We start from the raw sequence: 27,698 nt of genomic DNA, 5'->3' as shown, positions 1-27,698 counted from the left end.
AAATAGTTTTATTTTCAGTAGGAAAAATTATGACATTCTAGAATTTTATTTTCCAGTAGGTGAAGAAAAGGAATTTTGTCATTTATTTAGTCAACAAATACTTGGATTAATATTTACTGTGCTGCAAAGGCTCTGTACTAGAATTTGAGAAAACAGATAGATAAACAGGATGCTTTCATTAGAGTAGGAATAAGCTGTGGTCCATAGATAGCCAGGCTATCTGAATTGAAGAATTCTCCTGACAGTTTTACAGAACTTTATGTGGATAACCTTTTTTTCTCCATCCCTAACATACTAAATCCTATTTTACCTTTAAGGCCTATTGAAGACCCTGAAGGAGCCTCAGGGGGATACTAGCCTCTACAGTGACCTATCCCTTCTCTGAACACACATGCTCATTATAAATCATGTTTAAAAAAAAATTTTTTTTTTAATAGGGATCTGGAACCCTTTAAAAAATTTATGTCTTCCCACTCCATAGTGCACCCCTAGGAAGCAAAGAAATCGTGAGAAAATTAAAAACAGTTTATAGTTGGGTTGTTAAATACAGCATTATTTATAACAATAAGAGGTTATAACAACCTAAAGATACAATTATGTGTTTATCCATAAGTTGTGCCACATTCAGAACTATTGAATTCTAAGTACTGGAGTTATTAATAAATTTTACACATCCCTATATCAGTAAATCATAGTACAGCAATTTAGAAGGAATTTTCAAAAACATATGCATGTAAAATTGAGCTCCACTTGAGGTGCATTTTTAAGTGCATGTTTCTCTTTGTGCATAGAAAAACAGAAGGAAATATTTACTTACTCTTAACTAATCTTGTCTATAAAATGAAAAAAATAATTTTAAATTTTTTGTTGTAGGAAGTTCAGAAACGTTTTCCTGATGGTGTTCCTTTATTAGATCCTATTGATGATATGGGCATTCAGGATCAAGGGCTGAAAAAAGTTATCCAGAAAGTGGAGGCTTTTGAGCATAGAATGTATTCTCATCCACTTCACAATGACCCAAATTTGGAAACTGTGTATACGCTTTGTGAAAAAAAAGCACAGGTATGGCAGAAATATTTTTTATCATAAAATCGTATGTATGTCACTAAATTATTGAATATTTGTCTTTTTTATTTTCCTTTCCTACTGGTTCGTCAGCTAAAACAGGGAAATAGCTTATCTTTTAAGGAGACTATCAATTCTGACCAGCAAAATAAGATAAAAATCATTTTAATTTGGTATTTGATGGGTTTTCTTCACAGTTTTTTTAATGTAATACAATTCGTATAGCAATAGATTTACTCTTTTAAAATATACAGTGGTTTGTAGCGTATTCACAAAGAACTGCAACCATACACTGTCCAATTCCAGAGCTTCCATCACCCCAAAAAGAAACCTCATACCAATTAGCAGTCACTTCCTATTTCTCCCATCTCACAGATCCTGGCAACTATAAATCTTCTTTCTGCCTCTATGGTTTTGCTTTTTCTGGATATTTCATAAAAATAATATCCTGCAGTATGTGGCCTTTTGTGTCTGTTCTCTTTACTACATGTCTTCAAGGTCCATCCATGTTATAGCATGAATTAGTACTTTATTCCCTTTTAAGGGGGAAAAATATTCCACTTATGGATATTCTACATTTTGTTTAACAGTTCATCAGTTGATAGATATTTGGGATTTTTCCACTTTTTGGCTATTATGAATAATTCTGCTACCAACATTTATGTACAAGGTTTGTGTGGATATGTTTTTATTTCTTTTGGGTGGAATTGGTAGAATTGCTGGATCATATAGTAAGTCTGTGTTGAACCTTTGAGAAACTGTCAAGTTTTTTTCCAAAGTGGCTGTACCACTTTACATTCTCACCAGTGATTTATGAAAATTTTTATTTCTCCATATTCTCACCAATGCTTATTATCCTCTGTGTTTTTGATTATAACGTTCCTAGTGGTAAGAAGTTGTAACAGTTTGGCTTTTTTTTTTTTTTTTAAGATTTTATTGATTTATTTGGCAGACACACAGCGAGAGAAGGAACACAAGCAGTGGGAGTGGGCAAGGGAGAAGCAGGCTTCCAGCCAAGCAAGGAACCCATGCAGTGCTGGAGGCCAGGATCCTGGGATTGTGCCCTGAGGCGAATGCAGAGGCTTAACAACTGAGCCACCCAAGCATCCCAGTAGTTTAGCTTTTTAGAGTAATTAGCTGTAGTCTGTGACCAGAAAAGCATTCTTAGAGCCATGGTGAATAATGAATTTAGGGAAAGTTTTTCAAAGTGAACACATTCCTTTCCATTACCCACTTCTCTTCAACTAGAATCTTTTGTACTATTCAAGTGTCGCTTTCTCCCTGAAACTTACATCTCCTTACTATTAGCTTTTTCAGCTTTTATCTTGAACCACTTGAACCACCTTTGTTTTCCTGTTTCAAAGATCATTATTTTAAACTCCTTAGGGTCAGGTATTTCATTTTAGCTTACTTACACTCTCCCATATCCCAAATGATCGCTGCTACTTACTGAACATGCTTGGGAGTGGAAACTTGTTGGCTTAACAGAATAGGATGGTTTAATTCACAGTTTTACAGCATTCTTTCTAGCTTTCTGTGAACTAACATAATGGGGCCTCTTACCACGTGGGCAGCGAACATATAGTGCACAATGCTCTGGTCCACCAGGAAGGAAATGGAGACACAAAAAGCTTTAGTAACTTGTACAAGGATCCTCACTTGGTATCCTGGCCTTTTCATGTCTCACTGAGACCATTCCATTAGCTCCTTCCCTGCTTCATTTACTTCTGTGTTGCTGCCAGAGTTCATCCTGAACAGGTCCACAACACAAGAACAGACTCTTGAGCTTGGTTGAATTGGTGAATAGAAAGCATCCACAGAGAAGGCGGTACGAAGCCACAGAGAGTGACATTATCTAAGTTACTCAGACATAACTGAAAAAGACCTTAGTGTCTGGCCAAGGGACTGACTAAATAAACTTGCTATGAAAACTCAGCAGTACATAGAAAAACGCTTGTGTAGGTGCATTAAATGCTGATGTGGAATGTGATTACAATTTAGCACAAATAAAAACATATACCAAAAAGACTAAAAGTAAAACCTGAAGTGGTGGTATGTGGGGAATGAGATTATAGTAACTGTTTTTTCCTTCTTTTTTTTTTTTTCTCCACAGTTGTCTGTAATGTACTATAGAATATTTTACAATGAGAGAAAACTACAGAAATAACAGGGGGGAGGGAGGGCGGAAACCAGTCTTTTTATGGCCTCCGACTATAGGATAAATTTCACATCCCTTAGCCCTACCTAAGAAGGCTTCAAAAATCTAATCCTTCAACTCTAACCATTTTAAGTACTCATACCTTTTGAGGAAGCTTTCCTCCTTCTAGGAATTAAGACTCCAAAGTGTGAGGTAGTACATGCATGTTCTTGTAGCATTGTCCGAAAAAGTGAATTTATATAAAAATAACCTCAGCATTTCATCAGTAGGGAATTAGATGTGTGACTTCTACATATCATGGAAATCAACATGGACATTTAAAAAAAAAAATGGGAGGCACATGAGTGGCTTAGTTGATTAGATGTCTGACTTCAGCTCAGATCATGATCCCAGGGTTTTAGGATCAAGTCCTGCATCTGGCTCTCAGCTCAGCAGGGTGCCTGCTTCTCCCTCTACCTCTCCCTGCTGCTCTGCCTACTTGTGTTCTCTCTCCCCGGCAAATAAGTAAGTAAAATCTTATAAAAGAAGAAATGAGGTAGGGGCACCTGGGTGGTTCAGTCAGTTACATGTCTGCCTTCAGCTCAAGTCATGATCCCACGGTCCTGGGATCAAGGCCTGCATCAAGTTCCCTGCTTAGCATTCAGTCTGCTTCTTCCTTTCCCTTTGCCCCTTCCCTACTTGTTCTCTCTCTCTCTCTCTTAAATATCTTTAATTTAAAACAGTCTTTTAAAAAAAGAGGTCATTTTACATGTAGTCTTTGCAAAATGTATTGCAAATGTGTGCAGATGATTTATTAGGGAGGAGAAAAGGAAACTGATCTTACTTCTGTGGGAGAAAAGCTCCTATTACTATGTAGTTATGCTTTTAGACATGAATATATCTGTTCTTTTAAAATTCTGTGGGAAAAGATCTAAAATGGCATTATCTAACAGAAATATAATGCAAGCCACTTATGTAATTTTAAATTCTAAAGTAACCACATTTTAAAAAGTGAAAAGAAATGGGTGAAATTGATTTTAATAATATTTTCATTTAACTCAATATATCCAAAATACATTTTAATAAAAATTAAGGAAAAAAAATCCTTCACTAGCGGGCCCTCTTCTGCTAACTAGTAAGTTTTATATGCCTCTGAGTACTTAGCAGTCTGCTCTGCTCTGCTCTGCTCCTGTGGACATCCTCAATCAAGGAAACTTCAGAAAACAACTTTTTTTTCTAATAGACCTGGTAAGTTATGCTAGGTAGCAGAGAGTTATCTAGAAAGTCTTCTTATCCTCATAGCATTACGACAACACATTTGATTGTAGCAGTATAAATAACCATTAAGAGGGGCACCTGAGTGGCTCAGTGGGTTAAAGCCTCTGCCTTCAGCTTGGGTCATGATTCCATGGTCCTGGGATTGAGCCCCGCATCCGGCTCTCTGCTCCCTGGGGAGCCTGCTTCCCTTCCTCTCTCTCTGCCTGCCCCTCTGCCTACTTGTGATCTCTCTCTGTCAAATAAATAAATAGAATCTTTTAAAAATAAATAAATAAATAAGTAACCATTAAGGGATTGGATTCTGAAGGCTGACAGGGTGGTTTTGAATCCCATCTTTATTACTCACTAGCTCTGATCTTGACCAGTATACTTAGTAATCTCTGTCTCAGATTTTTATGTTGGTAAACATTTAGTGTTAGTTACCAACCTTACACAATTGCTATAGGAATGAAGTGAAATAATGTAAAGCACCAGAAGTAGGGTACATAGTTAGCTGTCTGTAAATATCCATTACTGACCATGGTCATTGCCTTTATCATTTCTACTCAATTGAAGCCTAATAAATCATGTGTAAAATTCTAGAGTCTTTGAATTTCAACTTCTAAGTCCCTAGAATTTTCTTTTTGTCGGTGTTTTTCTGAAGTTAATCCACAGTCTTAGGAATTCATTATTTTCTTGCTACTGTACTGTGTGATATTCTTATCCTAGTTAGAAAATAGGTAGTATTTACTGATTAACTGAATTTTAAAACTTACCCATTCTGGAGCATGACCTAAAAATATGTTTTCCTTTTAAAGTATAGAATAGAGACCTTATTTTCTTGGCTAAAGCTGTTTCTAGCTTGAACAGCTTTGTGATACAATTAGAAGGCAAAGAGAAGAAATACTTCTCAGGATGTCAAGGGGGAAATATTGGTAAACGAGAAATAAGACTCATATACCCTCATCTTTGCTGTTCTCTAAGCTACCCCCTGATTTCCAAAGGATGAAAAGCTGGAGCTGATGCTGCTTTGGAAGCATGATTACTTGTCATATCTTGTCTGGGAGAGCCTATCCTAATTTACCACTGACTTTTCTCAACCTCTAGCAGGTTACCTTCTCTAGCTGATGGCTGTCCAACTCACTCCTTCTTATAGATCTTTCTCCTTGCTCCTTATTTAAGCAAGAAAACCATGCTGTATTCCCCAAGTTCTTAAACTTTTAACAACTCCTAAATTTCCTCCCTGCTTTGCCTTAAATTTTTCACCTGGATGTTTTAAATTTCCATATATATAACATTTTTACTGGTGTTTAATTACTACAGATACATATATCATTCTTCTTGTGTAATATCCTACAAAAGTTAAGAAGCTCCAAGTATCCTTGCAGGGTATCCTTATAAAATATTTTCTAGAGTGACTGAGTGGCTCAGTTGGTTGAATGCCTGTCTCTCTCTCTCTCTCTCTCTCTTTTTTTTTTTTTAAGATTTTATTTATTTATTTATTTATTTGATAGCGACATAGTGAGAGAGGAAACACAAGCAGGGGAATTGAGAGAGGGAGAAGCAGGCTTCCCACCAGGCAGGGAGCCTGATGCGGGGCACCATCCCAGGACCCTGGGACCTTGGCTTGAGCCGAAGGCAGACGCTTAACGACTCAGCCACCCAGGTGCCCCGGAACACCTGTCTTCTTGATTTTGGCTTGGGTCATGGTCTTGGGGTGGTGGGATCAAACTCTGCGTTGGTTCCATACTCCGTGTAGAATCTATTTGAGTTTCTCTTTCTGCCCCTCCCCCCACTTGTGCACACATATTTTGTCTCAAATGAATCTTCAAAAATACATTTCTTTAAATTTTTAATTATTTTAGTATTTTATATTTTAACATTTTTTTAAAAGATTTTTTTATTTATTTGACAGAGATCACAAGTAGTCAGAGAGGCAGGCAGAGAGAAAGGAGGAAGCAGACTCCCTGCTGAGCAGAGAGCCTATTGGGGCTCGACCCTGGGATCACGACCTGAGCCCAAGGCAGAGGCTTTAACCCACTGAGCCACCCAGATGCCCCTATTTTTAGATTTTAAAATGAATAAATCTCATTTTACTTTGTTTACTTTATTGAACTAACTTTATACTTTTATGTGCCTTAGATTGCAATAGATATTAAATCTGCAAAGCGAGAACTAAAGAAAGCAAGAACCGTCCTACAAATGGATGAACTCAAATGTCGCAAACGTGTTTTAAGGAGGCTGGGATTTGCTACTTCTTCTGATGTCATAGAGATGAAAGGACGAGTGGCTTGTGAGATAAGCAGGTAAAAACTGGTTGTTCTAGAAAACTGATTTTAAAATTGGATGATATTTTTATACAAGGACTATAAATCTTTCAGAAAAAAAGAGCTGTCTTAAAAATAAAAAGTTTTGGGGGTGCCTGGGTGGCTCAGTTGGTTAACCGTCTGCCTTTGGCTCAGGTCATGATGTCAGGGTCCTTGATCGAGCCCCATTGGGCTCCCTGCTCACGCGCGCTCTCTTGCTCGCTGGCTCTCTCTCAAATAAGTAAATAAAACCTTAAAAAATAAATTTTAAGTTAGTAAAGTACCTTCCATAGTAAATGCAGTTTTTGATGATACAGTTAGGAAAAGAGCATTAAAAGAATCTCTTCCATCCCACTATTTAATACAAATGCTATTAGCATTTGGATGCATTTTCTTTTTTCTTTATTTTAATGCATTGTGTATTTTTACATATTCATGATCACAGTTTTGTGTACTTAATTATTTTTTACAATTTTAAACATTTTCCCACTTTTATTAAACTTAGTCTAATAATCATTATCCTTTGTATAGGAGATGATATTAAAGTTTTGGGCTAAGAAACATGGAATTACAGCATAGCATATTATAGGCCACGGTATAAAACTGGCTATAAGATATTGTCCATTTTGGTGATCTTTTGACATAGTATAAATGACTTGAAACCATAGCAGTCATTTCATTATTTCTGCTGGTTTCTGTGGGCCAGAAATTCAGGAAGGGCATATTGAATGGTTCTGGCTCAGGATTTTATGTGATTTCCGTTAACCTGAAGATACTGTTGTTTTGTCCATAGTTAGAAACATTATTCTTACTGAGTTCATAAAAGATGTTTTTGAAACAGTTTCTTAGGTTTTCACCATGGCCCTAATGGATGGGCCTGGGGAATTATAGGCTTGTATATGGTTTCAGACGTTTTTGGGAAAGACTTACTCATATTATTCTTATTGATAGTTTAGTTCATATGTTAAGAACTTATGTCCCCAGGGGCCAGGAGGAGATTTTGTGGTAAACTAGAACAATTCTTTGTCACCAAAAGGGGGCAGCAACTACTCAGCCCCAATTATTACAGAGCAATGTGATCACAGATCTTTAGAAAAGCCAAAAATCCAGAATTTTAGGTGAAATCCCTTGGTTTTTAATTGTTCACAAACTAATTGAGAATATTTTTTTTTAGTCAGTGTGTGAGCCAAATATATTATTTGTTCAAGTTAGATTTGGCATGTCAGCTTCCTGTTTTCCTTAAACCTGCTTTCCTACTTTGTAATTAAAGAATTATAGGCACCACAAGGTTAATAATTTACCCAGGTCTAAAGTTAGGCCACAGCACCAGTTTACTAATTCATATGCTAAAATTACTGTTATTGGAATTACTTCTTTGTGATATTATATACTATTTTACAATTAACAGAAAATTTGGGTATCTGCAGCTGGATTTAGTCTTGGGAGAATAGTATTGATTTTATTCTAATATAAGACTAGAGAGAGAGTGAGAGAGAAAACATGAATAAAAGAATGTTACCTTTCCCCCAGTATTTGCTTCTCCCTCTGCTGAATAAGACCCAGCCACCAACAGCAAAAACATCCTAGACTCCTCTCCTTTCTTTCTCTCTCTTACGGTCTTCCTGTTTCCTCTGTCTCTGCCCTTTTTAATCTTCCCACTGACTAATGTGCCTTCATTATTTCTTGCTTAGAGTACTGCAGAAACCCTCTTTTTTGATTATAGAGATTATGAAGACTCAAGATAGAGTTCTTTTTACTGCTTTCCCAGTATTCTTTTCAAAGCACAGATCCTGTAATTTCATTGTTTTGGTGAAAGTCTCTGTTTTTCCCTATTGCTTTTAGAATAAATGCCATAATTTAATGTGTTACTGCCCTTTCCTCTCTAGCTACATCCCACACATATTTTTCTCTCAGCAATGACCTTTCCTCACTCCTACCCCAAATCCAGTTCCTACATATTTTTTCCTACATCTTCTGAAACTTCCTATGAATTTCTCTAATCTTATTTTAAGCTCCCCAGCTTTTTTTCATAATTGCCCGTATAACCTGTTAGATCACTCTCCTTCGATTACTGTTGTTTCTTCTCTGCCTCCCACCTTAGCGGCGTGTATGTAGTAATATGTAGTTCTTGAAGTACTCTGGCGTTATTTGTGTTGTCCTCTTTGACTTAACTCTCATTTTACCACCAGGAACCCAAATTGAGTTTTTTACTCTTAAAGATTGATAGCTTGTGACTTTATTCTTTTTTTAGAAGTTAAAAAATAAAAGTTAGCTTGTTTTTTTTAAATAGCGGTAACACCCTCGAAATTATCAAATGGGTCTATTAAACCCTTTTATAAATGTAAAGTACATTGTGGAACCTTGATTACAGAATTCTAGAAACACTATTTTTGTAGTCTTTGGTAGCTTCCATTGAGCATAGTTGAGCATTCAGATTTTTTTGTTTCTCATCCATGATGGCAGAGAGAAAACAGTAAAGATATTTTGTGATTATTACACAAATCAGAAGATAACAGTGATGATGATGAAATTAATCATACAGCAAAATCTTAGACTGTAAGGTAAATTCTCGAACTGTGAAGAATCAATAAGTGAACAATGTATCTCTAAAGACAAAAAGAAAATTTTAAGATTATTTTACTTTCCTTTCTGTTCAGAAAGCAGGAGTTAATGTAATGTTTTGTGCTAAGTAAGAACTTGGACCATTCCATTTTACTAAAAGGACTTGTGACAATAGTCTTTTATGATTTGTTTGCTAAGTTGTCCTTGATAGTTTTCAAAAGACATTTGTAAATACAAGGAAATTGTTAAGAAATAGATGGAGAGATTTAAAAAAAAAATCTGTTGGATTGATCATTCTAATCTTTATAATATAAACCTGAATATGAAAATGTTGTACAGTCAAAGAGCAAAGAGGATGGCCTTCCTTTTCCACAAAATTACAACTTGTGAACGTTTTTTAAAATAGTGTTTTTTGGTGATTCAAAAGAGGAACCAAAAATAATGATTAGCTAGAGTCTTTAAAAGAGATGTATTTAAAATCTGCAGCCAGTATGCTGGGATAATGTTAAGTGCAGGAGAAAAATGGAAGTAATTAATGATAAGCTAGTACCTATTGGAGATGTATTTGAAATTTGGAATTGTAATTACTACGTGGATATTGTCCAGATTCACAGATGACAGTTGATGAGCAGCATTGCATTTAAAGACCATTGGCCATCTTGGTAATATACATTCTCAGTGATGGAAATGCAGTGTGTCTCTCCTGTGGTTACATGTAAATTCTTAAGATTTCTAATGAAGTTGTTTTTCATTATCCCTTTGTGTTATAAAGTATTAAACAACTGTTAAATGGATCCTTAGACCCAGAGGAAAAATGGTGGTGACTATCTTTTCTGGAATACTGAGAGTTAAGAAGGAGTTTCTTATTTCAGTAAATATTTGCATTTTGGTGTTTCCTAGAATGGGGTTTTTACATGAAATAACCATTTTACGTTTATTATTGATACATTGGAAAATATAAAGACCTGCCATTTTCTTAAATAAATCGTTGTCACTCCTCATTGATCCCTCCTTATGGTCAAGTAATAGATTTTATTTTAAAATTTTCTATATTTTAAGCACATATGTATACATTTTGTATTTTTATATTATGACATTTAAAAATTATTCTCTTTTTTTTTGTGGTGATCTAGTGCTGATGAGCTCCTTCTAACTGAGATGATGTTTAATGGCCTTTTCAATGACCTGAGTGCCGAACAGGCAACAGCACTACTTAGCTGCTTTGTGTTTCAAGAGAATGTGAGTTAATAGATTTAACATACCTTACTTATTAATTCACACATCCTGTAATGTAAATATTGTTATGGATATTTTTAATTATAAAAGTTTCGTATTTACATATTATGGCTAATGTTAGAAATCACTATTTTAACACAAATATCTAAGAGCATATTAAATAATTAAATACATATTATCAGAAAGGTGAGTGAAATAAGATTTTATTTGTGGATAGTCGTTAATCATATTCCAAGCCTTTAATTTCTTCTGTTCTGGTCAGATAGTCCTAGAAAGAAGAGGATGAAAGAATGAAAATAAAATTAGGCAAAAGAGTGAAAATAAAAGGGGGTAGTGAGGTTAAATTATTATCTCTCCTCCCAGTAATGGAGAATAACTATGAAGCAGCTGATTTTCTTTGTTTGTTTTGGGTTTTTTTGTTTTGTTTTGTTTTTTTTAACAAAGTAAAAAATGTATTTTTTGAGTATGCTTGACACACAGTATTGCATTAGTTTTCGTATACAACATAGTGATTTTACAAGTTTATATATATATGCTACACTCACCATAAGTGTAGTTACTATCTAGCAGCATACAAGACCATTATAATAGCATTGACTGTATTTTTATGCTGTACTCTTTATTCCTGTGATTTATTTATTTCATAACTAGAAGCCTGTATCTCCTTTCCCAGTTCTTTCGGAGGACTTTTTGCCAATGAGCACAGTGGTTACATGGTTGTCAGAGAAAACTTATTATTGCTCATATACTGTTTTAAATTATATGAATCTGTTATTTTTTTTATTTTTTATTTATTTTTTATTTTTTATAAACATATATTTTTATCCCCAGTGGTACAGGTCTGTGAATCACCAGGTTTACACACTTCATAGCACTCACCTTAGCACATACCCTCCCCAGTGTCCATAACCCCACCCCCTTCTCCTATCCCCCCTCCCCCCAGCAACCCTGTTTGTTTTGTGAGATTACGAGTCACTTACGGTTTGTCAGCAACTGATTTTCTGAGTGGCTGAAGTCTTAGTTGTCATAGGTAAGGTTTGAGGGTAGTGGCTATGGATTCTCATTGCTGGTTTTGCAGTAGTTTTCATTGAGTAGTTAGTTTGCTTTTAGCAACTCTTAAAAATCAGAAAATGGGGGCATCTGGGTGGCTCAGTGGGTTAAGCCTCTGCCTTTGACCCAGGTCATGATCTCAGAGTCCTGGGATTAAGCCCTGCATCAAGCTCTGTGCTCAGTGGGGAGCCTACTTGCCCCCCTCTCTCTCTGCCTGCCTCTCTGCCTTTCTTTCTCTGCCAAATAAATAAATAAAATCTTTAAAAATATCAGAAAATGAAGTGCTTGGTGGCCCACCACAAAAACACTAATCTGTCTTTTACTTTATTCCAAAAACCAGTGTGATTTGTTTAAAAAGTAAAATGCATGTTTTACATTTCGAACTTTATTCATTGTGGATGAAGTAGACAAAATAAGACAAAGACATTTGCCCCCTAAAAATAATTTAATACTAATTTCTAAATTTTTATCTTTTACCACGTACACTTAGTTTAACTTTCATATGAATTGTGTGTAAGACAAACTTTTTTCAGTTCTGCCATTGATCTGTTTGTTAACTATTTCCTTATTTATGAAGCAGGTTGAATACATTACTTGTTGAAATAAGTAGGACCTTTTCTCTCCACTCCCTGATTACTGATTAGAATTCATTGCTAGAGTAGCAATGATAAGAAAGAGGACAGTAATCCCAAAACAATTGACACTCCTCTGAGAATGCCAGCTCTGCACCTGTGAAGTAATTTGCGTATGAGGAATTCATTACTTCACAAAGTACTATGTTTGGATGTTGTTTTTCTTAGGTTCAAAATGTGTATTACATTAATTTCTGGAATAATTTTTAAGAGTATCTATCAGGGGGCACCTGGGTGGCTCAGTGGGTTAAAGCCTCTGCCTTCGGCTTAGGTCATGATCCCAGGGTTCTGGGATCGAGCCCCACATTGGGCTCTCTGCTCAGTGGGGAGTCTGCTTCCTCCTCTCTCTTTGCCTGCCTCTCTGCCTACTTGTGATCTGTCTGTCAAATAAATAAATAAAAATCTAAAAAAAAAAAAAAAACAAAAAGAATATCAGATTCTGTTTGAAAAAAACCTAAGTTTAAAGATGATTTGGAGATTGGTGTTCTGCTTCCTATGTCAGACTTTGTTTTATAGCTAATTTCTTGGATTTGTTGTTCTGTTTAGTTTTTAATGTAGCAGTATAAAAGTCCTGTTTTGGGGCATCTGAATGGCTCAGTGGGTTAAAGCCTCTGCCTTCAGCTCAGGTCGTGATCCCGGGGTCCTGGGATTGAGCCCCACATCGGGCTCTCTGCTCAGCAGGGAGCCTGCTTCCTCTGCTCTCTCTCATCTGCCTCTCTGCCTACTTGTGATCTCTGTCAAATAAATAAAATCTTAAAAAATAATAATAAAAATTTTAAAAGTCCTGTTTTCTGAGACCTAGTATGTACTTCCTAAAAGGAGTTGGACTTAACCAAACCATTATTCTGAAATTTGTGGGCAAGATGTTGCTATATGTGGTTAATTAAGATTTGTTCAGTGAAACCACACTGTGTTATATGTAGTGTCATCAGTTCTTGTGGTGGTGCCTTTCAACATCAAGATGGAAAATTACACTACAAGTCATATGGAATTTTGTTGATACTTTTAGAAGAATGTTTTCTAGCCACATGGAAAGGTTAAACTTAATAGTAAAGTACTTGTTATAAATATGAAGAAGTCTGCTTAATATACTAATTTCTTTTTCAAAATGAGTTCTTTCTAAAACTGTGCCCCTGCCTTTTTTATATCATTAAAAGTAATTTAAAGATTAAATACGATCTTTAGAATATAAATATCATGTAACTACCAATATTTATTAAAAATCTACTGTGTGTACTGCCCAGATCTAGGCACTAGAGATACAGCAGGAATTTTTGCTTTCCTTATAATCATATGCTAGTAGATGAAGGTAAACAATAAAGAAGTAAAGTATGCACAGATTATGTCAAATGGTGATGAGGGTTTTGGAGGAAAGTGAAGCAGAGGAGGCAGATTGAAAACACTGGGATAGGGTTACTATTTTAAGTAAGTGATTAGTAAAGCCCTCACCAAGGGAGTGAAATTTGAATTGAGACTTTAAAGGAGAGATGAAGGAACAAATTGTATACACACCTGGTGAGAGAGCATTGGTAAAAAAAAATTTATTTTTGTCAGGACCAGTGTCTTCTACTTACATTGACCAGAGAGGAAGTGGTCAGTAACTGTTGACCATGGATGGACAGAATATCAAAGATGTTAAGTAGTCTTGAGTTCATAAACTGAATTGTTGAGTTCATGGTGACCATTTTTTTTTCATCATTCATCATGGTTTTTCTTCTTTTTTTTTTTAATTGGACAGGTATAATACAGAGCCTAGGTCATTATTACATAATATACATAAAACATGCACAGCAAAACCAGTCCTGTATAAATACTGATGCTTAAAAGAAAGGTGTAACTGTTGCAACTAACCTATAATAGCTTTTTAAGAGAATTTACCTGTTTAAATCCTGTCTCCCACACACATATATGACATTTTTGTAATAATTTTGTTTTTGTGTAAAGCTACTTTTGTCAGCCTTTGTTCACAAATAACCGTCTTTAATCACAACAGAATAGAGTTTTGAGCATCTCACCTTTTCTTTCTCTTTGACAGGGTAGGAAGCCAACACACACAATCCAAGCCACTTGTCCAAGTTCATTTGCCTAGTTAGTAATACCTCGGTAAAATAAAAATTGAGAACACAACTTTTAATGTTCTTTATCCCCAATTTTTGGTTTCTACAGAATTAGAGTTGCCTAGGAGCCAAAACTGTGATAAAATAGTCTATAATAGTTTTGATGTAACTAAACTACTTTGGGTGTTTATTGTATTTGCTCGTACTCCATTCCATTTGTGGTTAAAGAAAATAGCTCGTATATTGTTAATTTAGCAGTGTAATATTTTCCTCTGAGGTATAATAATAATATAATTTAGGATGAAAGGAGTGGTAATTTTCCTTACATCAGCTAAGGTCATCAGAAACTCTAAATGGTAATAACTAAGGTCTTATTATTTGATATTAATAGATAATATGAAAACTTTTTTTGTTACAATAGAAAACATTTTAAACTTGGGTTTTTACATCCTTTTCTTTCGTAGTCTAGTGAGATGCCCAAATTAACGGAACAGTTAGCAGGACCACTTCGTCAGATGCAGGTATGAGTATGTTGAACTTCATGCTTTATGAATAATATATGTAAAATGAGCATTTTTGACAGTCTAATCCTAGTATTTATCATTCCACAGAGACTACTTCCTTCAAGGTTAAGTATGTTACTTGGTGTTAGTCTTGTCATTTAATGCTATGTTGGTAACATTATTTGTGATTTTTACTTTAATAATTAAATATTCTCCCCCACCAGTGTAATAAATTATATTGAGTTATTGTGAGTGTAGATTTAACACTGTAGTGTAGATCGGTGATATCAATAACTCAGTCCTGCATTGTTTTCCTTGGTATTAAGAATGACATCTTAATGGACTAGGATTAGTTTGCTTAAGGTTTTGTATGTTCTTCCATTGTATTTTACAAGAAAATTTTAAAACATGTTTTCTCCTAAGAAATTAATTATCCCTGGGTCTTTAAAGGCCCAGTAGCTTATAGTAATGAATTTGTATGTTCTATGATTTTCTTAGGATGAACTGATTTTATCTACCTTTAACACTAGACTGAAAGAGAGGGAAATATGAACTATATGACACTGTAAGAGAGGGAAATGAATCATAAAAAGAGCCTCTTCAGTGGAACATTTTATATCCCTTATTACTAAGAATTTTAAACTTCTAGAACCAGGGAAGTTTGTATAGGACTAGGCAGTTTTGACCTTTTATATTACCAAGGAAAATAGAATGAATCTAAATATCTCAGTGTGGCGGGGAAGGGGGAGATTAAGATTATTAAGATTTATATTTTTTAAAGCATTATTAGGGAAAAGCATTACTTTTCCATAGGGATTTGTATCTTTTTCAGTCTGTTTGTTATTGATGTCTTTGAGGGTTTTTTTGGTTGCTGTTAATGAAAGACTTAGAGATTAGTTAAATGCTACTCTTAAATGACTTTAATGAAGAGTTTCTTTTAAAAAAAAAAAGTTTTAACTGGGTGAAAATCATGCTCTTGATAAATTTTTCTTAATTCATTGTAATGAGGAAACATTACAATTGGGTCACTTAGCAGTGGAAAAGGCACTGTAACTACTTAGAAGTACAGTGTATCCAAACTGGGCGTAAGAATCTAGAAGAAAAAGGAGTCTTGTGGAATTCTGGCTCTGGAAACCTAAAGAAAAAAAGTTCGCAAGTACTTTAAGGAAGAAATTTTAAGTAAATCTTTTATCTTCAAAGGAATGTGCTAAAAGGATTGCAAAAGTTTCAGCAGAAGCCAAACTGGAAATTGATGAGGAAACTTACCTAAGTTCATTCAAACCTCACTTAATGGATGTAGTATATACCTGGGCAACTGGAGCTACATTTGCCCATATCTGCAAAATGACAGATGTCTTTGAAGGTATGTTTAAATTCTGTATAGATATATTCCTTTCTTTCTTTCTTTCTTTTTTAAGATTTTATTTATTTATTTGGCAGAGAGAGAGAGAGACAGCAAGAGCAGGAACACAAGCAGGGAGAGAAGGAGAGGGAGAAGCAGGCCTTCTGCCGAGTAGTGAGCCTGATGTAGGGCTCAATCCCAGGACTCTGAGATCATGACCTGAGCCAAAGGCAGATGCTTAATGATTGACCCACCCACGTGCCCCCGTACATTCCTTTTTGATAGAAGAAATATACTCAGGATGGTATTTCTTTAACTAAATAAGAATAATACATTATTTTTAATTTTTGGTAGTAAATGGAATGGTAATGACTTCACAGATGATCTAGTAAGTCAAGTCTGTGTGAATTTTTTTTTTAATCTCTTGTCAGTAGTCTAAAGGCTTATTATATTAATTCCACTAAAAGCAGAGCTGAAAATGCTGTCCATCATTGCATTTCTAATAATAGACTTGACCTCAGTGAGACACTGTGCTTCAGCATGAATCAGATTAATGAGCAGTCTTTTTAAATAAAGTCATTAAAAGACTGAAGAATAATTGTTACTCAACTGAACAGAAATTTTAAGAAGAAAAAATAAAGGCAGAGAGAATGTAAGAAATAATAATATTTATAAGAAGTGAAAAAAGAGTATCTACGGGAGACCATTTTAGAAATGTTTTACTCATTTCAAAAAGATTGGTTTATATAGAGAATCATGATAGTGAATGATACTTATCAAATTAGATATTTACATTGAACTTTTTTTAAAAATGAAAGTAAATGAGCTTGGACTTCAGAGAGATAAGAGATTATTATAAGAATATTTAAAATGCTATTGTTTGTAGCTCTATTTTTTTTTTTTTAAGATTTTTATTTATTTATTTGACAGACAGAAATCACAAGTAGGCAGAGAGGCAGGCAGTGAGAGAGGAGAAAGCAGGCTCCCCGCTAAGCAGAGAGCCTGATGCGGGGCTCGATCTCAGGACTCTGGGATCATGACCTGAGCCGAAGGCAGAGGCTTTAACCCACTGAGCTACCCAGACGCCCCTGTTTGTAGCTCTATTTTAAGAAAAATTGTATTTTTCACACTTGTTATATATACTTTTTAACTGGTATTACTAAAGACTGATCGTTTACTGAGTTTATGAATCACAAACTATGATGACCTATGATGCATAGGTCAAACATCTCTGCAACAGAATATTAAAATTTTCTACTTTGAGCCTTTACTCTGCTGAACTTCATGGGTTTTAAGGTTTAAAATGTTAAAGTTTTTAATAGTATATATATATTTTTTATTATGGTATCTGAAATTTATTTCTAATCCTCCATTAAATGATCATTTCATAATGTGGTTCTAAATCTTTTTCCGAGTATTCTTTTACTGAGACCATCATCATTTATTAAAGTGACTGCCGTGTGCCAGGCATTGTGCTAAGCGCTTTATATAATTTAGATCTAATCAACAAAATGGCAACTCAGGGTAGACACTTTACTTGGCACAAGAAAGCTGAGTTTTTTAAGAAGTAAATAATTTGCCCAAGGTAATAGAGGTGTGGTATGTGATGGCACTATGATTTAAACCCCAGCCTCTGATTACAAGTCACATGGTAGTTAATAAGTTCATCTAAGCACCATAATGCCTTATCCTTGAATTTTGGATCACCTAGGGACTTCTTACATCCTGACCTAGATTGTACCATCTCCATCCACTGACAGTTTGTGCTTGTAGGAATGGTAAGGAGGTCTGTAGTAGTTCACAGTGGGATGCAATAGCTGAGGATATCAGAAGAGGGAAGCATGACACTTGACCTTGCTTGTGAACACTGCTTCACACACAGGAACCGAGGTCCATATACGACCGCTTATGTGGTGTGAAGGTGTAAATGCAGTCATACAGCACCCACCACTCTTCAGTCTGGCATCTTTTTGGAACATAAGGCTGAAACTGACTGTTCTATGCTGAAATAATTTTAAGATTTGTTAGTAGCTCATATTTATAGAATATCTACTTCTCTGAGAAGTCAGACACATGACATAAAAGTAGTTCATAACAGAGAGTAGTTCCTTTTGTTTGTTTGAAGAAAAATCAAGGGGCAACAGACCTGCACATACAGGGTGCCCTATAAAATTATCCTTGTGGACTGTTTTTTCTGTTCTTTGTACTTAAAAGGAAGAGTTGTCACAGTATAGGAAGACAGATCAGAAACTGCTAAAAATGATAAGAGTTTGCAGTTTTCCAGAGCCTACTGGCATTCCTGAAATCCATTTTGCCCCCTTTCAATTCCTTAGGGTTATTTCTGCATCACAGTTTGTGTGAGGAATCAAAGTTTTAAAATCTGAGGAATTCCATTTGTAATTATAACTTGAAGTTTGCTCTAACTCAGTATAATCTTCATGTTTTTCTGGTCTGGGTGTCATTGTATCAGCTATACTTTTTCTTTCTAAAATTGGGATGGACTATATATTAACTCTTAGGAATAAAACAGCATAATTAAACAGCAAAAGAAAAAACTGAGAACCCTGATTTACTTAGGAGAGTATTTTCTTTTTCTAGCATACTGTGTGCCTCCCCTTTTTATCGTGCTGTTACTTAGTTCTTCCATTTCAGAATACTGTTCTCATCTTGTTATTGTACATGCTTTATATAATTGGAAAAATACTATAATCAAAGCTCTAGCCCATGGTACATTGTGTCTTTACTTTGATGGGCAGAAAATGATTGCACTGAAAGTTTAAAATGCCCTTCACTCAAACCGTATTGTTTGCAGTTAGATTCTTAATTTTTTTCATATGAAAATTTAATTTATATGAAAAATTTCCTTTATATGACATTTCAAGTCATGAGCCTCAGAAGTAGTAGTTTTAAGTATTTTTCAAACATTAATTGGCACAAATTAACATTGTAATGATGAATACTGTGTGTTTGAGGGGATGCCTAATACAAGAGAAGAACTTATACTGTGACTCAGTTGAGGAATTTTCAAGACTTCATACAAATTATTATTTCCTCTATTATCACCCTGGAAAAAATGGTAAGAATGTAGTTATTTCTTATTTCTGTTAAACCAAACTAGGGTTTCAGTCTACTGATCTATGTAGTAGATCCATGGAAGCATTCAGTGGCCATTAAATTTTATTTCTGTCTGAACAACAACAGTATTATAGTCTTCACTACACATGAGTTGCTTTTCTACTCTTCACCACAGGAGTTCTCCTGATGATGTGTGCTCTCACTTGAAACTGTTCACCATGTAGTGCATTCCGACACTGTCCTTCCATTTACACTCTTTTTAAAAATGCCTTTCAGCTGGCATAGTTGTATCCTTCCCTAGGTCAGGGGACATCAGTGTCATTATGGAGTTGCCAGTTGATTTGTTCTTAGAAATACTTCTGCTAATAATAATAGAGTGACCATTTATTAACATGTATCATTTCTGTTTTACTTCTGGCAAAATTTTAGTACTAAATTACTTAGAAATTAGTACTTGATACTTACACATCTGATGAATAACGACTGAGACCCTAGTGGGAATCAGGACTGGTGCTGTACTTGGTGCATTTTGAGTAGCGGTCTCTACTCTCCAGAAGGGGTTTAGCCTAAGCTGGGATCTTGTTCTTAGTATTTGCAGAAAAATATATTTGTGATCCTGACCTCAAATTCATTAAAACCACCTAGATAGAAATATTAAATCAGATTCAGGACATGAACTACGGGGGACCACTTTGTGGAATCCCAGAAAGCTAGAGATGGAAACACTATTCAGAGAAAGGTGTTGCTTTCTATCCTCAATGAGAATAATACTGTTCTGTTCAAGAACCTGATGAATCTGATGATTGCATGTGTGCCCAAATGTCCGTTAGTGGATGAATAAATTCTGGTATATCAGTGTAATGTAGTATTCAGCTATAAAAAGGAATGAAATACTGATTATTGCTAAAATGTGGGTAAAATTGAACACAGTAAAATTCTAAGTGTTAAAAAAAAAAAAGAGGCAACTTATTGTATAATTCCACTTATAAGAACTGTCCGCAGAGACAAAGTAAACTAATGGTTGTGGGCCAAGGGCTAGAATAGGAAGTGAAATTGAATTCTGACTAATCACTGCCACCCCCTTTTTTTTTAATTGTGACAGAACTTACATAATCTAAAATCCGCCATTTTAAATGTCCAGTTCAGTGTCACTGATCATTTTCACCTCAAGTTTACATTACTATTCTGGAAGAACTCATATTAAGCATAAAGTCATCCTTCTGATTATACTATTCAGTGGTTTTTATTGTATTCAGAGTTTCATGATCTAATTTTAGAATATTTTTATCACTCACAAAGAAGTCACTCCTAGCTTAGTAATACAGCCCCTCACATAGTAAATGGCACAGAATGAAATGTAATTCCTGGTCTGTCCACTTCCAGAGGTAATGGACATGAAGTGTTAAGTATCTGCAGCAGCTCTGCCCCCAGCTTCATAGGTTGTCACTTGTGCATCATAGGAAAGGGAGAAAGCATTAGGTCTGTCTTCTTTATCGAGAAACTCATGTACCTCTGTCCTTTACCTTATTCTTTCTTCTTTGGAAGATGGACCCTTCCGCCCTTGCTCTGAATTTCAGGGCCTTGCTTCACTCTTTTCTCCACCTTCCTCAATCTTGCCATTAATAATAGGCTTATAGTTTTCATCCACACCTTTTTCAGCTACAAACATAATCAGGTGGTTAAGAGCAAGAGCACAAATCCTGGCCATAAATCCTACTCACTCAGTTAAATGATCTTGGGCAACTTACTAAACTGTGCCTCAGTTTCTTTGGCTATAAAATGAGTGTAATAGCTCCTTCCTCATAGTGTGAGGCTAACATGACATATAAAGAGCCTTTAGCACAGTGTCTGGCACATAGCATTCAATAAATGGGAGCTGCTGCTGTCAGTTTGTCTTGGCAGGTATTTTGTTGTCATCACCTTTAATCCCTCCTTCCTTTTACAGCAGGGGCTCAGGACTAGTTGAGAACAGACCACCTTTAGTTCCTTACCCCCCCGCCCCATTTCCATCTTGATCCATGGTAATGTGTTATCTCAGTTTGTTGAAATTACTAGGAGATTCGCCTCTTGGCCTTTTGGCTAAGATCAGGTGAAATTACTACACCAGTGACTTTAATTGCCAAATTTAGAAAACAAGACTCCTTTATTTGGATCGTACTTGCCAATTTTTACTGCTTACTATTTTTGGAACCTCATTAATATAAATTCTCTGTCACTACCTGGCAATGAAGATTTTTATGCAAGTGAAAAGCTTTAGCATAAGGCCTAAAAAACTTTAAAAAATTTGGGGGACCTCGCTGGGTCAGTGGGGCAAGCGGCTCTTGATTCCATCTCAGGTCCGTGATCTCACAGTCCTGGGATAGAGTTCCACGTCAGGTTCCGTGCTCAGTAGAAAGTCTGCTTGAGGATTCTTTCTGTCTCCCTTTGCTGTCCTCCCCGCAACCACTACTTGCACTTGCGTGCTCTCAAACTTTAAAAACTTAAAAATATAATTTTTCTTACTTTAAATATATAAATTAGAATTTATAAGGTAATATACATTTATTATAGAAAATTTAGAAAATATAGATATTTCTGTGAGGCACTATGATATTGGTAAATGCCTGGGCTCTAGAATCTTTGGTCTGGATTCAAATCCTGCCTCCATCATTTACTCCTGGCTCTGACCTTGGTCAGGTTCTGTATGCAACTTCTCCTCCTCCTTTTCCCTCTCTGTAAAATGAGGATGGAGACAGTACTTGGTCCAATTGTAAACGTCAAATGAGAAGTTTTACATGAGATAATGTATCAGAAGATCCACCACAAAATAAGTGCTCAGAAAGTGTTGGATATCACCCTTTTTTCCTTTCTTTGATGCCTAAATGTAACTAGGAACATTGGTAACTTTACTCTCTAGTAATACAAGAAAGTCCTGAGGGTTATTATAAGATGTGTATATATGCGATTGGTTGGATTTTACAGAATTTGTCTCTGTTCTGATTGCCATTTTGCTGTTGACTCTCACAAAGTCCCTTGCTAGGTACTAAATAACTTTAACAGAGTTGTGTAGTAGAAATCGGCTATATTTTAAGGCTGGAGTTTTTTCCTAGAATTCATGAACCTTTTAATGAGAACAAGACCAAAAAAAAAAGAAGAAAAAAAAGTCCAATGGGCTTGGAATATTTTGGCTGAAGGCCTGTATCATGACATTTTACATTCCTTCAGAGTTTTGCCAATGTCAGAGAATTTGTCAGACAAATTTGTCAGACAAATTCAGAGTTAGGTAGAGGATACTCTCTGTATTATTATAGTATTGCTCTGGGGCGCCTGGGTGGCTCAGTGGGTTGGGGCCTCTGCCTTTGGCTCAGGTCACGATCCCAGTGTCCTGGGATCAAGCTCCACATCAGGCTCTCTGCTCAGCGGGGAGCCTGCTTCCTCCTCTCTCTCTGCCTGCTTCTCTGCCTACTTGTGATCTCTGTCAAATAAATAAATAAATAATAATAAAATCTTTAAATAGTATTGAACTGAATCTAAAGTAGGCAAACATCCTATAGGTAGCAGATGGCAGGGTATTATCCCCATTTGTCTTTTAAGGTATCCTGTGTGCTGGTCATCTTCATTATCAGTGTCATCCCCCAAACCTCCCAGAATATGAAAGTAACATCACTATGTTTTCATTGCTCTGGCTCAGTGGTGGGTACAGCAACGAGGAACGTTGTCCTTAGGGGTGCAGGCCCTTCTTCTGCGGTATTATCTTTGGCTCTTGGAATTATCCCACAGGAAAGAGAAGGTGCTTTACATGTGCGTGGGCACCTGCTGCTGGATTATGCGGATTCTCTTGGGCAAATGGCTTTTATTTTATCTTCATCTAAGCTCAAATTACATCTTCCTTCCTGAGTTAACTCTCCCCAGTTTCCCCTCAAGCACTGGGCACAGTGGAAGAGAACATGGAGGGCATTAAGAGAAAATCAACTGTGCACAGTGTATTATAGGAACTTGATAAATGTTGATGGATCAGTTCAGTGTTAAAAGGAGTTAATAATGGTAAGGACTTAAACTAGAGGAGTTCTACCTCGCATATCAGACTGATATTCTTCTAATATACTTCACACATTAAAAATAAAGTCTCAAAACTTTTAAATGTAAGCAGATAGCTCTCTGAGAAAGGATCCCAGGCCCCTTGCTTGCTTAAGTGTGGTAGAAGTCAAATGATGTTTAGCTCAAGTGTGGTAGAAGTTAAATTATGTTTACAGCTTCAGCTTTGATAAAAACACTGATCTCAGGGAGTCAGATCCAGTGGGAATAGACTCTTTTCCTTTGTGCTCCCTTGAGGATACACGATATGGAGAAAGCACTGGTAAAAATCTAAGGTCAAGAAGAATGAATGATTGCAGCTTTAAAATGACAAACCTGATCCTGCTGTTCGTCCCCTGCTTAAAAATCTCCAGTTGCATTCTCTTCACCAGATGGTATCCAGATACCTCAGTAGGCCACCCTCAGGGTCCTTGAGTAGCTGCACTTTTGTTGTACTTCCCTGCATTGGCCCAGTGGTCATCTTTTGTTGCTGTCTGACAAAGACCTCCTCATGCTTACAGACCCAGGCTATAGGTTATCTTGGTGTCCTTCATCCAAAGTTGCTCTCCCCCTGCTCCCAGGGCATTTTGTGAACTTACAAGAGCAAATGTCAGTACATTATAATAAATTGGGACTCTTTACCATTAGCTAGGGATGGGAAATTAAACTTTCTGATTTTGTATCTCTCCTAGTGCCTTGATCAGGCAGCCAGTCAGGTCTTCGACCTCATTTATTGGATGGGAAGTCCCTCAAAGTACTATTAGTTAATCATCGCATGTTCTCCTACCTTGCCTCTAACAAAAGTTCTACTGTTCTGGTTATTTTCATTTTACAAGTGATTTGTTTCCTTTCTCTACAGGCAGCATAATTCGTTGTATGAGGCGCCTGGAAGAACTGCTTCGACAGATGTGTCAAGCAGCAAAAGCCATTGGAAACACTGAGCTGGAAAACAAATTTGCAGAAGGTCAGTATCCAGTTTGTGGCCCTTTTCTAATCATTAAGCAAATCTTTTGAGACCTGAATTCTTGGCCATAACATAGGAAGACATTTTCAGATGTTCTTCACTGGAATGCCATGGAGGGCGATCTAGGTTTTTTTGTTTTGTTTTGTAGTAGTATTTAAATAACATTTTAGAATGTCTCTCTGGGAAAAAGTTTCAAGATTTTTTATATAATCATTTATAAATATTTATTGTGTGCTATGTGCAGCATGGTTTTAAGCACCAGGGGAATACAGCAGTGAACAAAAAAAAACACAAATTCCTGCCTTCATGGAGCTTACATTCTAATGTGAGGAGACATAAAATAAGTCAACAGTTAAATTATTTCAGGTGGTGCTAAGTCTATAGTAAGAAAGGAAGAGACAATAGGAATTGAGGGATAGAGGAGATGGGCTAGGGCCTCCACTCAGAAGGTGGTATTGAGGCCCTTCACGTATGCCTGATAGATGTAAGCAAGAGCAAGAGACCAATGTGGCTAGAGCAGAGTGAGGAGTAGAATAGTAGAAAGGAGAAAAGAGATGATCATGTTACCCCTCAGCCCCTGGCTTTTTTGTGAAATGATTGGAGGTTTGACCACAGGAGTGGTGTGCTCTGGCAGTTCTTGCTGTTGCATTGTAGGGAGGTCTGCAGATTAGCACGGTGGAAGCAGGAAGACCAGGTAAAACCAGATGGCCAGTCTAAGGTGGTAGTAACTAGAGGCAGGCAGGGGGCCTGCCTAACCTGATTACAGTTTGTTCCATCTGAATATTTGCCAAGAAAAAGGGCTGTGAGTTAATTACTTAAAGAATAGCAGCCAGCACCTTGTCGTTCTGAGTTAGTTGCTCATATAGTCACAATCCCTAATGATTTCTGCTAACCAGTGTCCTCAGAGGTGTGCAACAACTGGGTACTGTTTCCATACGGTTGATGGGGCAGGCCTATTTAATCAGCCAGAGTTTAGTTATGTAAATTTATTAAATAATAAATTTTGTCCTGCCTTAGTTCAGAAAGAATCTCACGTGGTAAGTGAAAATAAAGTGTCTCCTGAAATAGGCTGAAAATTCATGCTTTGGGGTCAGCTAACTGCCTTCGACAGTTTAGTCCTTTCTTCAGTGAGTTTTTGTGCATAGACACCGTCTCAGCCCCGTACACACATACACACACACACATACACAGGGTACTACCGAATCTAGGGTCACAAGAGTAGGAATCTGGTTTCTAAGTTACCCTGCTCTCCTCTTAGACCAACAAGGCTTTGTGTCATCAGGATTGTTGTATTAAAACCCCACCAGAGGGGAATTACAATCATTGTGATCTTGGAGGTTTAAACTGTCTTTTCTTTTCTCTTAGGAATCACCAAAATCAAGAGAGATATTGTGTTTGCTGCCAGCCTCTACTTATAAAGAATTAGCTAAACGAATGTGGGATTTTAAATTTTTCACCACCTGATTACAGATGACTACAAATGCTTACAGAAATGTTGATTTGATTCTCCCATTTCAAGGCAGTTGTACTCAGACATTTTAATATGTATTATATACTTCAATCAGGCATCATCCGAAGAAAGCATATTACATACACATTTGTACATAAGCATTACATTTTTTTTAATAAAAAATGTACAGGTGGGCATTGTTTTAAGTGAAAAGGCTTGATTTTTTTTTTTTTTTTTTTTAATGAACTTAGAGCTATTAGAGAACCACTGTGTTAAATGTAACTATATACACACAGGTAAAGTGGGCATCCAAGAGGTATAGCAGCAGCAGTCCCTTAAAGGCTTGTACACCATGAAGAAAACTCATCCTCTTGTCTTCTGGTTGCAATCATTTTCCTTTAGAAAGCGGGCCAGCTTCACCTGGGCACTCTGCTACCTTCAAGGTTGGTGACTGTTCCTAAAGTGATTCCCTGTCGTTGGTGTTTCATGCAGAGTTGTGTGGGAGTCCTCCTCTTTCCTTTCTTTAAAAGAATTTCTGTTCTTGAAGAAATCAGCTACATACACTGCCTACAGAAAACAAGTTATACTTAAATTACATCATTAAATACTTTTGTCCCATTCTCAGTTTAAAAACCATATACACAGTTGCAACAGGCAGTTGGCAGAAATTAAACCCTATCACAGAGAAGGGGTACCCAAAAAAAGGGGGGACTAACGGAGTTAGAAAAAGATGCTATTAAATTGAGAGTTGCTTAGTTAGGTCTTGAGTAAATAGATTTACTCTGTTAGCACTTAGGTTATTCTGCAATCCATACCAAAACGAAACTAAACACTATAGCAGTAGCCTTTTACAAAAGTACATATAGTTAAGATTTTTGTAACTTTTGGAAAGAGCAACATAGTAACATCGAGTGATTACCCAGTAAAAATTACTGAGCCACATTATCTGCCTTTGGATTGTTTTCTCTCTGGGACAGGATTTCTACTTAACTCCTCCCCGTGTTTATCAGTATCAAGCTGTAGGCTGCTGCCCTATATACTTACAACTAATATTGCAACCAGGGCTCCTTGAATGAGTCCAGTCAGTACATCGCTCCAGTGGTGTTTGTAGTCCGAAACTCGAGAGAGGCCCACATAAATGGACACAGCAACAAGACCAAATTGCAGTGTGGGGCGTAAGAGTCTTGCCCAGTCTCCCTTCATCCTGGCTTGAAGGTAAAGCTAATAAAGAAGATAGGAATAAAGAGAAGAGCTCAACATACCAACTGGAAACTTTATACATTTTAAGTATCACCACACCCCGAAAGGGTTGGTGTTTTACATGAACAAGTCATTATATATTAATAACCATCACTATTAATAACCATTAACTAATCAGAGTATAAGTTATATATAGAACAGGACTTTAGGCATTCTTATGTTCATCAACACCTGCAACTTAATCCTTTTAAATAAGCCAAACAAAAAGGGACTGCCCCAGAAACTTGTCTTTAGAACAGTTCATTACTTTCCCTATTTAGATGACTATTCAAATTGTAAACATGGCAAGGGGTGTCCATGTTCAGGACTTCCAAGGATTTCAAGGGCAGCTTCTCCTCTTGCATCTGTTGTAATTCTGATTCACAGCCAAGTGTTATCCTTAGTTCCAAGTCTTGGGACAAACTGCTAGCATTCTGAGCACAAGGTGTCTACCCTGGGCCCAGCTGCTATGTTTTCCACCCAATCTATCTAGAGATTGAGTTTGTTTAATTGATTCAATTTACTCAAGAGTTCTGCTCACTTCGGGTTATTTTAAAGGGCAGTGGAGACTACATAATCTGTATTTTAAGTAAATCTAATACTCTGCCTAAATAATACAGATTCTAGTTGAGCTCTGACCCAGCAGTGAATTAGTCTTTGATTAGCACCTGTGCTCTGTAATCTTTTAAGTTCCATGACTTTTCCCTGTACTCATCAGGGACTTGAGAATTTCCCCTTTTCTGTGTCAGCCTGCCTTTGACTTGGGTGCA

General features: G+C 36.4%; 2 protein-coding genes across 4 annotated transcripts in view; one reads left to right on the top strand and one right to left on the bottom strand.

Annotated features, from left to right (window-relative positions):
• The window catches only part of MTREX (Mtr4 exosome RNA helicase), a 97,823-nt gene extending 71,921 nt beyond the window's left edge, over positions 1–25,902 (top strand). The window contains exons 21-27 of one of the 2 annotated variants that reach the window (XR_006605332.1): positions 874–1,062; positions 6,602–6,765; positions 10,461–10,566; positions 14,767–14,823; positions 16,006–16,168; positions 19,120–19,223; positions 24,135–24,239. Coding sequence is in view for 1 of the 2 variants with exons in the window: in XM_004744652.3 (XP_004744709.1) it covers positions 874–1,062; positions 6,602–6,765; positions 10,461–10,566; positions 14,767–14,823; positions 16,006–16,168; positions 24,135–24,239; positions 25,605–25,657 (837 nt within the window). In the remaining variant the exon portion in view is untranslated. Of the gene's footprint in view, positions 1–873; positions 1,063–6,601; positions 6,766–10,460; positions 10,567–14,766; positions 14,824–16,005; positions 16,169–19,119; positions 19,224–24,134; positions 24,240–25,604 lie in introns of those variants that run through there. The other variant, XM_004744652.3, reaches the window with a different exon arrangement.
• PLPP1 (phospholipid phosphatase 1) overlaps positions 25,841–27,698 on the bottom strand; it is a 92,007-nt gene continuing 90,149 nt past the window's right edge. For both annotated transcript variants that reach the window (XM_004744654.3, XM_004744653.3), the window contains exons 5-6: positions 26,734–26,910; positions 25,841–26,256 (exon numbers count right to left, since the gene is read on the bottom strand). In XM_004744654.3, coding sequence (XP_004744711.1) covers positions 26,128–26,256; positions 26,734–26,910 — 306 coding nt within the window. In that variant the 3' untranslated portion in view covers positions 25,841–26,127. The remainder of the gene's footprint in view (positions 26,257–26,733; positions 26,911–27,698) is intronic.

Source organism: Mustela putorius, unplaced genomic scaffold, assembly GCF_011764305.1.
Source record: "Mustela putorius furo isolate JIRA1106 unplaced genomic scaffold, ASM1176430v1.1 tig00000145_pilon_pilon_pilon, whole genome shotgun sequence".
Classification (NCBI taxonomy): Eukaryota; Metazoa; Chordata; class Mammalia; order Carnivora; family Mustelidae; genus Mustela; species Mustela putorius.
Note: the sequence above shows the minus strand (reverse complement) of the source record. Positions and strands in the feature narration are given on the sequence as shown.